General features: G+C 38.6%; 1 protein-coding gene across 1 annotated transcript in view; it reads left to right on the forward strand.

Annotated features, from left to right (window-relative positions):
* Positions 1–4,547: 4,547 nt before the first annotated feature.
* The window catches only part of LOC142054064 (sodium channel protein type 5 subunit alpha-like), a 34,474-nt gene continuing 26,187 nt past the window's right edge, over positions 4,548–12,834 (forward strand). The window contains exons 1-6 of the mRNA XM_075086262.1: positions 4,548–4,802; positions 5,800–5,918; positions 7,473–7,577; positions 9,151–9,279; positions 9,880–9,971; positions 10,845–11,066. Coding sequence (XP_074942363.1) covers positions 4,548–4,802; positions 5,800–5,918; positions 7,473–7,577; positions 9,151–9,279; positions 9,880–9,971; positions 10,845–11,066 — 922 coding nt within the window. The remainder of the gene's footprint in view (positions 4,803–5,799; positions 5,919–7,472; positions 7,578–9,150; positions 9,280–9,879; positions 9,972–10,844; positions 11,067–12,834) is intronic.

Below are 12,834 nucleotides of genomic sequence, written 5' to 3' on the forward strand. Positions count from 1 at the left end.
ATCTCAGTGGAGCTACACTGGGTGGTGTTATTCAGACCTGTGCGATGTTTCTTGTAGGCTGCTCTAAATAGGTAGGCTACATGGGCTGTAGTAGGCATAGTATTTGTTTTCCTTATATAGAGGCATTTTGTGGGGGCAATTGCCTTTTACTTTTCAAATGAATGCAAAATTTTATTTCTTTTTTATTATTACATAGGTGCATGGTGGGAGGACAAGAGGCAACGGGCATAAATTGGAACAAGGGGTCCAAATGGATTGAGACAGTCAAGTATTAGAATGGGTTGCTCAAAGAGGTTGTGCAGTCTCTGTCCTTGGAGACTTGCCTGGATAAAGCCCTGACCTTATGACTGCCCCATTTTGAGGAGCAGGTTAAACTGGAGATCTCCTGAGTTCTCTTCCAACCTGAATTATTCTATGATGAAAAAATTACATGTGTTAGTATACAAAAGTTATTTCCACACATGTTTTAAAGATCATTAAGACAATGACAGTTTGGTTTGATTAAATAATCTACCTCAAAATATAGACAAGTTTTTGAGGAAAGAATAGAACAGTTCTACAAAAGGTTTGAACTGCTGTTAACTAAATCTTTCCTTATTCAATTCTAGAAGGATTTATCTTATCTGCTGGAAATTCATGTGTAGAAAGATGTAACACAGCCCAAGTCTACCGCAGTAACTTTAGATGGTGCATTTGGCATGTCTTTCCAAGGTCCATATCGATGTTCTTGGTTCCTGAAATAATTACTGGAGATACAAACAGCTGGTTCAGCCTACAGTCCCTAACTTTGCTCCTCCAGTCATTGGATATTATCACTGAATAAGATGTGAAAGTATACAAAAATCAACTACACTGAAGAGAATAAAATTTCGGTTGTTCCAATAGGACAAAGACTTTCTCATACCATCTTCAAACAACTGTTATTCCAGTTACTTAAGAGATAATTTCTGTGCATATTATGAAAGCCTTTTTGTACCAAAGGGACAGTTTTAACAGACAAGAATTGCGATCATCCAAGCTAAAGAAAAAAAAATGTAATAAGGTAATCGTGGCCACTTTGGTCTTACTAATTACCTTGGTCATGCTGATCATAGTAACTGTCAACATGTTTTCACCTCTTTCCATAGCAGATTATGAAGCCAGGAAATCAAATAATTGAGAACAACTTTTATTCATTAAGTGAGGATTGAACTGGGGTGATTGTAATGGCAAGAAAAGGAGAGAAAACATCTTTGACAATAACTTTGTTCCCTATCTGTCACAATGAATATTCCTGAAGAGGAGAAAAACATTTGGGAAAAAGCAGTCTTCCTTCAGAAAGCTATCTAGCTACACATTTTGGTATTTGAGAAATAATTCATAGAAAATACATTCAATGGCTAAAAGAACAGATAATTTTTTGTTTGTTTGTTTTCTTATTATTCTTCAATCATCCAGATTTCATGCAGCATTATCTGGTCTTTAGTCAGTCAAAGGTTAAGAAAACTCTTAATTTTAAAGAGATACTAAAAGTCACAGTATTTTGTAGGTATTTTAAATTCTTGAGAAAAGGCCAGAATGGTACTTTGTTGCTTCTCTGACATCAAGGGCAAAATGGTTTTGCATTGATAATTTTCATTTCTTTTGGTCAAATTGCTAATCTAACCCTGGTCATATAAAAAAATAAATACATCTCAGCTGCACTTTGTATGCTATCCTCCGTAAGACTATGGGTAAAAGAAATTATTTTGGGGGATAATTTTAAACATGCTTGAATGAATCGGGAACATTTTTCTGGATTACTCCATTTGTAATAATCATCAGATTTTATTCAGGACTAGGGTGAGTAGCTCAAAATTGCCCATGAATGAAAAATGTAGTTTAGCCTTCTACTCACAGAATCACAGAATCACAGAATCACAGAATCACAGAATCACAGAATCACAGACTGGTGGGGGTTGGAAGGTCCCTCTGGAGCTCACCCCGTCCCACCCCCTGCTGGAGCAGGCACACCCAGAGCAGGGGCACAGGGCCGCGTCCAGGCGGGGGGTGAATGTCTCCAGGGAAGGGACTCCACAGCCTCCCTGGGCAGCCTGTGCCCCTGCTCTGGCACCCGCACAGGGAAGGGGTTTGTCCTCATGTTCAGGGGGAACTTCCCGTGTTCCAGCTTGTGCCCGTGGCCCCTTGGCCTGGCGTTGGGCACCGCTGAAAAGAGTCCGGCCCCATCGTCCTGACACCCACCCTTCAGATATTCATAAGTATTGATAAGATGCTGCATGGCTTGCAGCTGCCATCAATGGAAATTGTGCTACTAACATGTGAGACAGCAAGCACAAAACTTTATTTAATTTCCTTAATGTTTGTTCACGTGTGGAGCAATTTATAAAACCACCTGTACCAGGAAAGGCTCCCCTGCCTGGTTTCTAGCTCTGGCCAAGGACATGCAGACTCTGCGTGCCCTCATGCTTCTTCCTATTTCCCCATCCTTGGCTTTAGCCAGCAACATCTTATCTTCCTAGATTGTGATCTCCCTTCTAATAGTCTCGAGGGAGAACGGTGTGACAATCAAAAGTTTCTTTTCTGGGATTTCAAAGATGGTTTGATGTAAGAGAGGAGAGAAAACTGCAAAGAAATCTGCAACAAACCCAGAATTTTAATGGCAATCTTTTGAGATCAGGTAGACTTTTATGGAAGTGCTGTGTGAAGGGCTGGGTTTGGATGATTTGGCACAAAGCAGAATAAAGTAATTATTGTATTCCCTCCATACATTGCACAGAAGCTGTGTTATTTCATGCATCATTCACAGCTCTTGTTACTGATACCACATCATCTAAATTGCTCTGAGCATCAACAAAACAAATACCACTTTGGCTAGCTGAAGACTTGAAAACTTGGGAGTGGATGTTATCATCTTCATTTTTAATATAACACTACACACAGCTTCCAGACTGTTAGCTTGATCTTGAAAAGTGTAAAATAATGAGTATTCTTGCCTGAATGTCCTATTTCTTCTCCAGAAATGTTGCTATTTTGTGCTGGAAGCAATGCTGACTTTTCATATTTATAATTTTTTGTGCTTATTTAATGAGAGGCAGGCAGACTGCAAAAATGAAGAGATTTCACTGCAGTTTGCCACTGGCCTCCAGCTGTTTTCCAGTTCAGCAATGTGACAACTGAAATCATGTATCTGGGGAGAAGTAAAATGGCATTGCATGGTAGGAAAAGATACAGGGATTCAGCACGCAGGCAGTAAAATTCTCTAATTTCAGTAAAACAAAGCCTCTTGACTCAGGCTTTGTGTTTTCCTGGGATGTTGCATATGATGTCTGAAAAGAAAGGTGAAAGAGCAGGTCACCTGGCACTTGTTCAGCAAGGACAGATTAAACTTCCCAAGATAAGCTCTGACTGCTAGTTCAGGAGTCAGCTTTGAAAGACACATTGCAGTGGTGGTGGCAGCTGCTGGATGGAAAGACCTGGCTGTGTGTCTCTAATGTGATCTTCTTCCCCGCAGACTCAGCAGTGATCCATCCGGGCTAAAGTCCTTGACCAGATGGGATCATTTCAGAGTCTGCAGGTGGGACTGCACTGGCTCAGTAGCTCCGTGACTCTGTACCGAATCAACAGCGTCACCCTAGAGGGCATAATCAAAGAAAATTAGAGAAATCTCCCTACAGAGCCTCTGAGTGAGTTTAGCACAAGGGTGCAGGTCTGGACCATCTTACTCTGTGTACCATTTTCAGTATTTTCACTGTCAATACATGTGCACTTCATGGCCTTGCTTTGAAGCTTTTCACAGTGTTAAGGTAGAAGGTTGGATTTACTGTACTGCCAAAATATGGACTGAGGTGGCATTTAGTTGAATGGATTCTACCCAACACCTTACCAAAATTCTCCTTTAAATAATGCAAAGTACTTTTCTAGTATAATATCACTTTCCTTGTTCTGACAAGTGGACATAAAATATAAACTTTGTGCTTGATACTTATCACATCAAGCATTTTTGTCCACCATGTCAGTACTGACTCTCTGGGTCATGAATTAAATCTTCTAATACTTGGACACTGCTCCTTCCTGCACTGGCACCACCAGGATGGGTTATCCATTCGAGTATTTACATCTGCACTGGTTAATTTAATGCTTGGTGCTTCTGTTACAGACACAGTTTCTACATGTTTGATGTTGCTGCAGTTTGATGGGTTTTGCTGTCCTATTTCCAAATACTGGGTAAACCAGTGCCTTGGGTTTTTTTCTGAAAAACAGCTCAAGAGCATTTAGGAAAACACATGTCTTAAATGAGGTGCTCTAAATATACTCTTAAGTTTAGAGGTCTGCCTACATCCTATAAGATACACATAATTTTAAAAAATACTGAGCAGGCATCTCACTGGAAAAGGTATGGATCGTACCTTTTTTTCTCTCTCTTTAGAAGCTGATGGTCAGAAAGTTATTAGCTATGCATGGGCAATCAGTTGTTTAATTTTCATAACTTACCTGTTTTGGAGTTACTTGACTTTTTACTTGTTTCTATTATTTGGACAGAATTAGTGACAGGAAGAGAAGAATGAAAAATGGCCGAGTTCTTACTGCCTGGTACCAACAACTTCCATAAATTCACTTACGAATCCTTGGCTGCTATCGAAAAGAGAATTGCTGCCAAGAGGAACTGTCGAAGAAATACTACAGACCAGAAAGCTGAGGAGAAACCACGTCCTCAACTTGACCTAAAAGCTTTCCAGAAGTTACCAGCTCTCTATGGAAATCCTCCTCCAGAGCTCATTGGGGAACCACTGGAGGATCTCGACCCATACTACAAAGATCGTAAGGTTAGAGCCAACCAAGATGCTTCGATTTTAATGTGTTTTGTTGTGTTGCTCTAAGAAGTGTTTATGTGAATGATCTATCAAACAGTTTTGCTCACATCCCTTCAGAAAAACTGTCATCCCTTTCTAGGTTATAATAACACAGGCAGTTGGCACAGCTGAATGACACGCTGTAATCTTTAAAAAAGCTTCATTTTGAATAATAGGAATTAAATAATATGAAATTGATTAATGTTTGAATCAGAATGGAAGCAAAAATATGGATAAAGGGAGAAAAGGGGATTTTGAGTCAGTTCTACAAGAAATGATAATAATTGTGTAAATTTTCTTAAATTCCATGGTTTGAAATGATGTGTTCCTTTCTATATCAATGCTTATGCTCCACTTACATGTACAATAGTCACCTATGTATAAAAATTATTGTAAAACATTTCCTGATGAATCATTAAAACCTACTTATTCAAGCTCCATATTCTAGTCATGAATTGTTGAAGAATATGATTTTTCATTGAAGAACAGAGAAATGGGGATTAATCCATTGGAAATTATGCTTATTGCTTGAGAAATGGTTAACACTGTGAACTAATTTCTACAGTCTTAGAGCTAGAGGTTCGCTATCAACAATAGCAAATAATGACAAAGGCTGTAATTCTTCCTTCCACCTCTGTATATCTTAACTCAACGAGAGGTTCTATTTGTTTTAAAAGCATAGTCATAAACAAGATTAATTCTCTGCACAACTCTTTGGAAGTCCCAAAGTTTAAAAAGGAAGTTCATGCTGAGGAATTTTTTGCAGCTTGACAGTTAATGGGTATTTATTCTTTCATCAGATTATGATTAAAAGATAGCAAAATATTACAAAAAGTCTTCTCATTTAATCAAACAGACTAAAGTTAAATCAAGCTCTTGCTCATCACTGATACTAAAGTATATAGCACAAAAATATGTTCTCTGTTCAACTTCCTGAAACTTTACTTCATGTTTCTTTATTTTTTTAAAGATTTTCATAGTGCTCAACAAACAGAAAACAATCTTCAGATTTACTGCTACACGTGCCTTATGGATCCTCAGTCCCTTCCATCCAATCCGAAGAACAGCAATTAAAATTTTAATACATTTATATCCTTTTGTTGGCTTCATTCACTCTTTTTGATTGTGAAATCCTACATAAATCCTGTGCTTTTGTATTTCAGAGCAGATTACTTCCAAATTACTGTTTTCTTGGTGCTCTTGTGCTACTTAGAAATAAATATTTTTTGTGTTTACTGGGGGTATTGAGGCCTGATTTTCTACAGATCTGTGTTTTGAGAATGATCTCTAATGTTGATATCCTTGTCGCATAAACAAGTATCTCATGCTAAAGCCTTTCTCAGTGAGAAGACTAGTAAGATCTCTCTCCTTTTTCCCATCTTCTGTTTACCCAAACTGTAGGAATTAAATTCAACATGTGCCAGAGCGGATCAGCCGTTGGCCAACTTTAAGAAGAAAAAGGCTGCGATAGGCAGGCTCACATATGAAAACACATGGAAAGAAAAATTATGCAAACTTAGTTTCTTTAGGAAATCAGATTTTAAAATATATCTTTGGTATATGAAAGTGAACATTTCCAGGGATGCCAGTGCAGGGAATGCCTTTGGAATATAAAGGTAGTATAGATCCCACCTCATACATCAAATTTAGGGAACAGGGATCACTAGTGTATTGCTCCAGTTTGGCACTGGGCAATGAGGTCAGAGTAATAACGCTGTTGCTCGAGGCTGAATCAGGCCCAGGGCAGAGTTGGAGGTGTTGATTTTAGGTTTCCCGCCATCCCCTGGCTGTGTGGTGCTGAATTAGCTGCAATGGGTCTGAAGTTGTCATCGTAGGAGGGTACAGACATCCCTGGAGAGTGATGCCTCTCGTCTGAGGCTTTCCCGGGCAGCAGGTTGGCTGATGTTGGCATTTCAACACTAGTGGTCCAGCTCCTCAGTTTGTAACAGTTTGACCCTGCTTAGAGCTAAAACCAGGAGACTTTTTGTGGGGATGGAGCAGATGGATGGCAGAAAGGCTAGATGCCTTTCCTATGGACATTGAACTCCTGGATTGCCAAAACATGTGGTATGACACAAGGCATGGGATTCAGCGCCAGAGCCAAGTGCTGAAGCTTAGGTGTCTACGTGTGAGCTAGATGCCCAAGTTCCTGTTTATCCCCTGTAGTCAGCAGGTCACAGAAGGCAGCTGGGCAGCCCCAAGGGTTGGCTAAACATAGTCTTTCGAGACCACTGCAAGTATGCTGGCAGACTTCACAGTGTCCCTTCAGAAGACCGCAGGTCTACCAATTTAGAGCCAGCTTTTGGCTTTATCTGTGAGACCGTGGGCAAGTTTTTAACTTTTATATATAAAATGAAACTAAAAATACATCCTTCCTCCCACTCTTTGAGTGGTCGAGGATCCTTTTACCAAGTGTGCAATGCTTAGAGCAGCAGATCTCTAGCCCATACAGAAGACCATGTGCATGAATAACAACAGAAGTGTGTTGTCATATAATATGACTCAAAATCAGTAAATACATGGGCATGGTCTTCTTACATGTGCTTCAAACTCAAAACCAGATGCTACATCTATGACCGACAGAATATATAGTTACATTTCTGAATCACTGTCTTATTCTTTGCCTTCACTCCCGTGACTTACGTTATTCACTTTGTTTATCATGTGCACTATTATAACTAATTGTGTATTCATGGCTCTGAATGAGTCCTCTAAGGCTTCCGCATCTCCATGGAACAAATATGTTGAGTAAGTATCTGTGGTACATATGTTTTTTAATTCTGTAGTTATATTGAATTATTGAGACTTGCTGCCTTCACTCAGAATAGTTTATGGGGGATTTAGAAGGAAAGTTGCCTGTGTTAGGACTTTGTATTTTTTTTTCTTTGAGGGAGTATTTTTGTCTTTAAACCCAGTAACTACAAAACTTGTGGTGTTATAGGAAAGACAAGTGTAGAATAAGTTCCACTGTTGAACTAGCTTCATGTCTGTCCTACTGCTCCAGTTTGTTATCCTGCTTTCTGAAGTTACTCAGTAATTATTTGCTTTTTATCCAGATACATTTCCCACTGTTGCTGACACTGATGAAGCACATCAAGAGCTGCTGTCTTTAAAAATCCTTTCTAATACTATTGAAATGCTGAGTTTTGCTCTAATAAAACGTTCTGTCAGCAGCTACAGGCCTGCAGGACGCTGTTACAAAATAAAGCCATTATTTTCAACGCTGCCAACACTTGAAATGTTAAATCACAATAAATTCGTGCCTTTGTAGTCACGCTTAAGCTGGATAATCTCATGGGGTTTTTTGGGGTTGTTTTTTTTGTTTGTTTTTTTTTTTTATTTCAGCTCTCACTTTTTCAGTTTGGCCTCAAAATGTTAGAATACAAACCCTGATAACCCTAACACCTAACGCAAAGGAAAAGATTCCAAAATACTTAGTTTTATAAAAAACTCTCAAATTATTTCTGTCTCGTGTTACATGACACTGAAACAGCTGGGAGTGGCAAATCCTCATGCAGGCAGGAGCAAGACTCCGCATGGTATTAATATACGTTTCTCCAGAAGATGCTGGGATACTTCCCTACTTATGACAGCATAAAGGTTAGAGAAGAGTTTTATCTGCTGTTGGCATCATAACTACTGTTCAAATGCACTTCAATAATAATTTCAGAGTGCTTCTTTCCAAATGAAAAGGGAAGCACTGCATCCATATAATTTCTTAGTGCATTTGCTGACTACCAAATGAAAGCCTTTAGAATTCCATAGGGAGATCGCTCTCTTGTTGAAATGATAAGTGCACTCAATAAGCCCAGAAGAGCTTTTACTGATAATTTTCCATTAATAAGAATAATCGCCATCTTAAACTGAAAATCCTGTACTTTTGCATTTCTCTAAGTGTTTTAAGCTTTCTGCACAGAAATGTGCCCAGAGTAAATAATACACAGCATATCACATATTCACTTGGCCACTTGAAACCAGAGGAAGATAAAAATTTTGATCTTTTAGCAAGTAGCTAGGAGCTTTTTGTTTCTCAAATTATGGGGACTCGCATGAAAGAGTTTGAAAAAAATGGTTGAATGCCAAAACCCCCCGTCGCAGGCGTGCGCGTTAATAGCCACGTCCAGATTGCAGTCAGCTACTGTCTCAGACTCCAGATGAGTCAGACACTGATAGAATATGCTGAAATCAACAGCAGTCTTTCCCTTACTTCTCTGAAGTGTTGGCTTCGTTTCTTGGCCTGGACAGTAAATAGTCTGACTGTGTCTCTTCCGTTAATTGCTAATATTGCTGTTTACCTTTGGCGCCTTTCTCCTTCCCTTAGATTTACTTTCACTGGCATTTACACTTTTGAGTCACTCATAAAAATATTGGCAAGAGGATTCTGTCTAAATGAATTCACTTTCCTTCGAGATCCCTGGAACTGGTTGGACTTCAGTGTTATCGTTATGGCGTAAGTTGGGACATATAAAATATGGATTACCTGTGCTTGCGCTCTGCATTTGAAATTCATGTTGCTGTGCTGCAAAAGGCCGTCTGCGGGACAAAAAAACCCCCGGTGCGTCCTAAATGCATCTGAAACTATCTAAGACATTGATTCTTCCCCTTGTTTTGTCACTCACTGTATAACAACAATGTATGAATGAGTCTTTCAAGAAGGGAATAGAGCTGTGCAGAGCAAGACGTACGCTGCGGTGAGTGCACGTGAACGGGTGCTTTTCAGTCAGTGAAATGTCACAGCTGGGCTGCAAACACAGACATACTGATCCTGAGAATGAATGATTTTGAGTGTTATCTTTGTTTATATTTTAAATGCATGATGCAGAGGCTGACATAAAAGCAGCTGTGCACAAGCCAAGAGTTACCTCATAAGGAACCCCTCGTAATCAAGGGATGGGTTTCTATTTTAGAGTCGTCAGACAAATCCTTGATACGTAGTTTATTAAAACTTAAAACATGCTCAGAAGGGTTGACAGTTAAGAATGACCACTGTAAAATAATTGCCCTGTTTACTCCATTGAACCATTTGATGTATCACGTCCTGACTTTACAGGTACGTGGGAGCATTTAGTAACTTGGGGAGCGTGTCGGTCCTTCGGACTTTCAGGGTTCTGAGAGCTTTAAAAACCATTTCGGTAGTCCCAGGTAAGAAACCCTATTGGCTGAAAATTTTCTTCTGCTTACAACTGATTCTTTGCTCCAATCAAAATGTTGGCTTTTGCCTTTTTTTATTATTTTCTTTTTGTTTTATTTTTCTTTCTGTATCTTTCATTGATTGCAGACGCAGCCGCATTTGTGGACACAAATAATGTCTCAGTTCACCTGGACCAACCAGAATAAATAAAGCATTAGAAACAATCTCGTATTTCATTTATTTTCATTATGCCTTTAAAGATCTTCTTAACATTTTATAATGTCAGTTTTACAGACTATTCTTCTAACTGGTCTATGCATTATGGTTCAACAGGAACACCTCTGGTGACTGAAGGGAGTTTACTGTTAATCATCCAACATCACGCCCAGGAAAACAGCTTCTTTTTCACTTTTCCTTTAGTTATAAAGCCAGTGGATCCTTTCTCATGATGAAATACAAATTAAGAACCAGTAGGGTGCCTCTGCCTTTTCTTTCTTGTCTTTTTGATCGTAGCAATTATTGTTTCCAGTGTTTCCAATTTCTTCACAGATTATCAGTGTTGTAAATTTCATTTAAATTATGCATATTACTCTTTCTGGATAAGAAAAACTAGACTATCTCTGGTTCCTCATCTTTGCCTAAATATTTTACAGGGATTAAAGGAACACCTGGAAATTGTAGGGTCAATAAAATGAGGAAAAAAATATTGTTCCCATATTGATTACTCTTTCATCCAAGCTATACCTGCATTGCAAATATATTTGCCACTTATTATGCAGTAATTTTGGTACCTTGGTTGTTAGACATTGTTTTAACTCTAATCAAGTATGACATATGAATCTCAGTTTTTCATCCTGTTTTTCCTTTCTATATTATCTTCCTAGGCCTCAAGATTATTGTAGGGGCACTTATCCAGTCTGTTAAGAAACTTGCCAATGTGATGATCCTGACAGTTTTCTGCTTGAGTGTCTTTGCCCTCATAGGCCTCCAGCTTTTTAAGGGCAATCTAAGACAAAAGTGTATCAGAAACTCTACAGAGTTCAGGGAAATACCTGATTCCCTTAAGAAAACATGGGAAACCTATGAAATGTTTGCTAACGATACAGGTAATTTTTCTCCTTAATTCTTTTTTAGATGATAATATAGACACCTATGCATGCATGTATGGTTATACATGATGTATATTTATTAGTAGTAATTAATCGAAAACTAATAAGTTAATAATTATTTTATATTATATCAAGAAATATAATTACTAATAATATATTAATATATAATTAAGATTATTAATTAAATGCAATTATGATAATAATATATGAATACATATTACTGCTGTAAATGACAATTATATTTTGATGATTGATATTTTGGTGAGTAACAATGTGATAATGGCCTTTACATTGCCAGAGCAACTTGCAGGCATCCAGGAATACACCCCTTCCCTTCATTATAAGAAAAAGCACTCCCAAATTTTCCAGTAATGTCCAGCTCTGGTTCCCAGAATGACATGGCAATAACTGAAACGTGCATTAGCTCATTCTCTGCTGCAATTCCCTGAAGTTCATCTTTTACTACATGCTGAAGAGTCCGTATGTCTTCATTTTGCCGCCCAGTAAAGTACTCTTCAGCTTGAAACAGAAGAATCCGTTCAAAAGTCAAAGTTACTTTCTTCTTCACATCATATGTATCTGATATATGTGGCATATATTTTATGTTTTATATAAAATATATATAACATACATCTTTCATGTATATATCTTGACTGAGGCTGCTGATGGAAGCATAGAGCAGAGATCTGAAATGCACCGAAGCATTCTCAGAGGAAGAGCAAATGTAAGATGCAATTCGGAAGGGAAAAGCCTCAGTATGCATGAAAAAACCACACTCAAAGTAAACAGTATCTATGCCGGAATTATGAAGACCGCTTCATCACTGAAGAAAATCTCCACCAGCGAGTTCAGACATTGCAGTAGTTATATAGGGAGAAAAACATTCTCCCAGGGAAAGTTGAGATACATAGAAAAGCCACACAGGATTGCTGTTTGTGTACACTCTGTGTGAGGGACTTGTGCAGACAGGATTTCTTTAATAACTTCAAAGGCCAGGGGCAGTAAGTCTTTATATGCATGATTTTTGAGAAAAATTTTTTGCAAGAAACTCTTGCACTTACCCAAAACCACACGTAAGAAGAAAGCCATTTAAGTGTACAGAATGTTGCTCAAATCATAACTGAAAGCAAACTTCAAAAGAAACCAGGCAGTGACTAGAGTAGCACACAGGAGACCATGGATGTGACAAACTTTGGCTAAAAACACTGGTTTTCCGTGCTGAAGAAACAGGAAACAAAAACATTTACTTTTGTTTGTTTGTTTAATGCAGAACATTGCAGCTGTATAAAGGCAATGCCTAGAGAAAGTAGGGCTCAAGAAATTAAAAATCTGTGTTGCTTCACAAGCTTTGTCTTGTTCACATCCTGTGCCATGCACCTCATGTGCGGGGTGATTTGCCACGATGGCAATAGCGATAGGAGGGCCCAGGCGGGTTTAATGAAAGCTAGATGAATTTCCTACAGGATTTAGGACTTACAGCACTGTAAGACCAGTTTTCTATTAAATGATTTTTTGGATCTTTTTTACGGGATGCTTTGTATATTTTTTTACGGTCCTGGCTTTGTGTGAAGTTCCCATCCCCAACATGGAGAGCTACATGTTATGATTCTCTGAAGCTCAATCACTGAATCTTCTTTAAAAAATTTGGGTGGGAAGTAGCCCACAATGTGACTCATTCCTTTATGGTGTATTTACATGGTACAGTACAGCTGATACTAAGGATTCCTGCTGGCTCTGGATCATGCTGACTTACCTGATGAGCACA

The sequence above is a fragment of the Phalacrocorax aristotelis genome, chromosome 2 (genome assembly GCF_949628215.1).
Source record: "Phalacrocorax aristotelis chromosome 2, bGulAri2.1, whole genome shotgun sequence".
Taxonomy (NCBI): domain Eukaryota; kingdom Metazoa; phylum Chordata; class Aves; order Suliformes; family Phalacrocoracidae; genus Phalacrocorax; species Phalacrocorax aristotelis.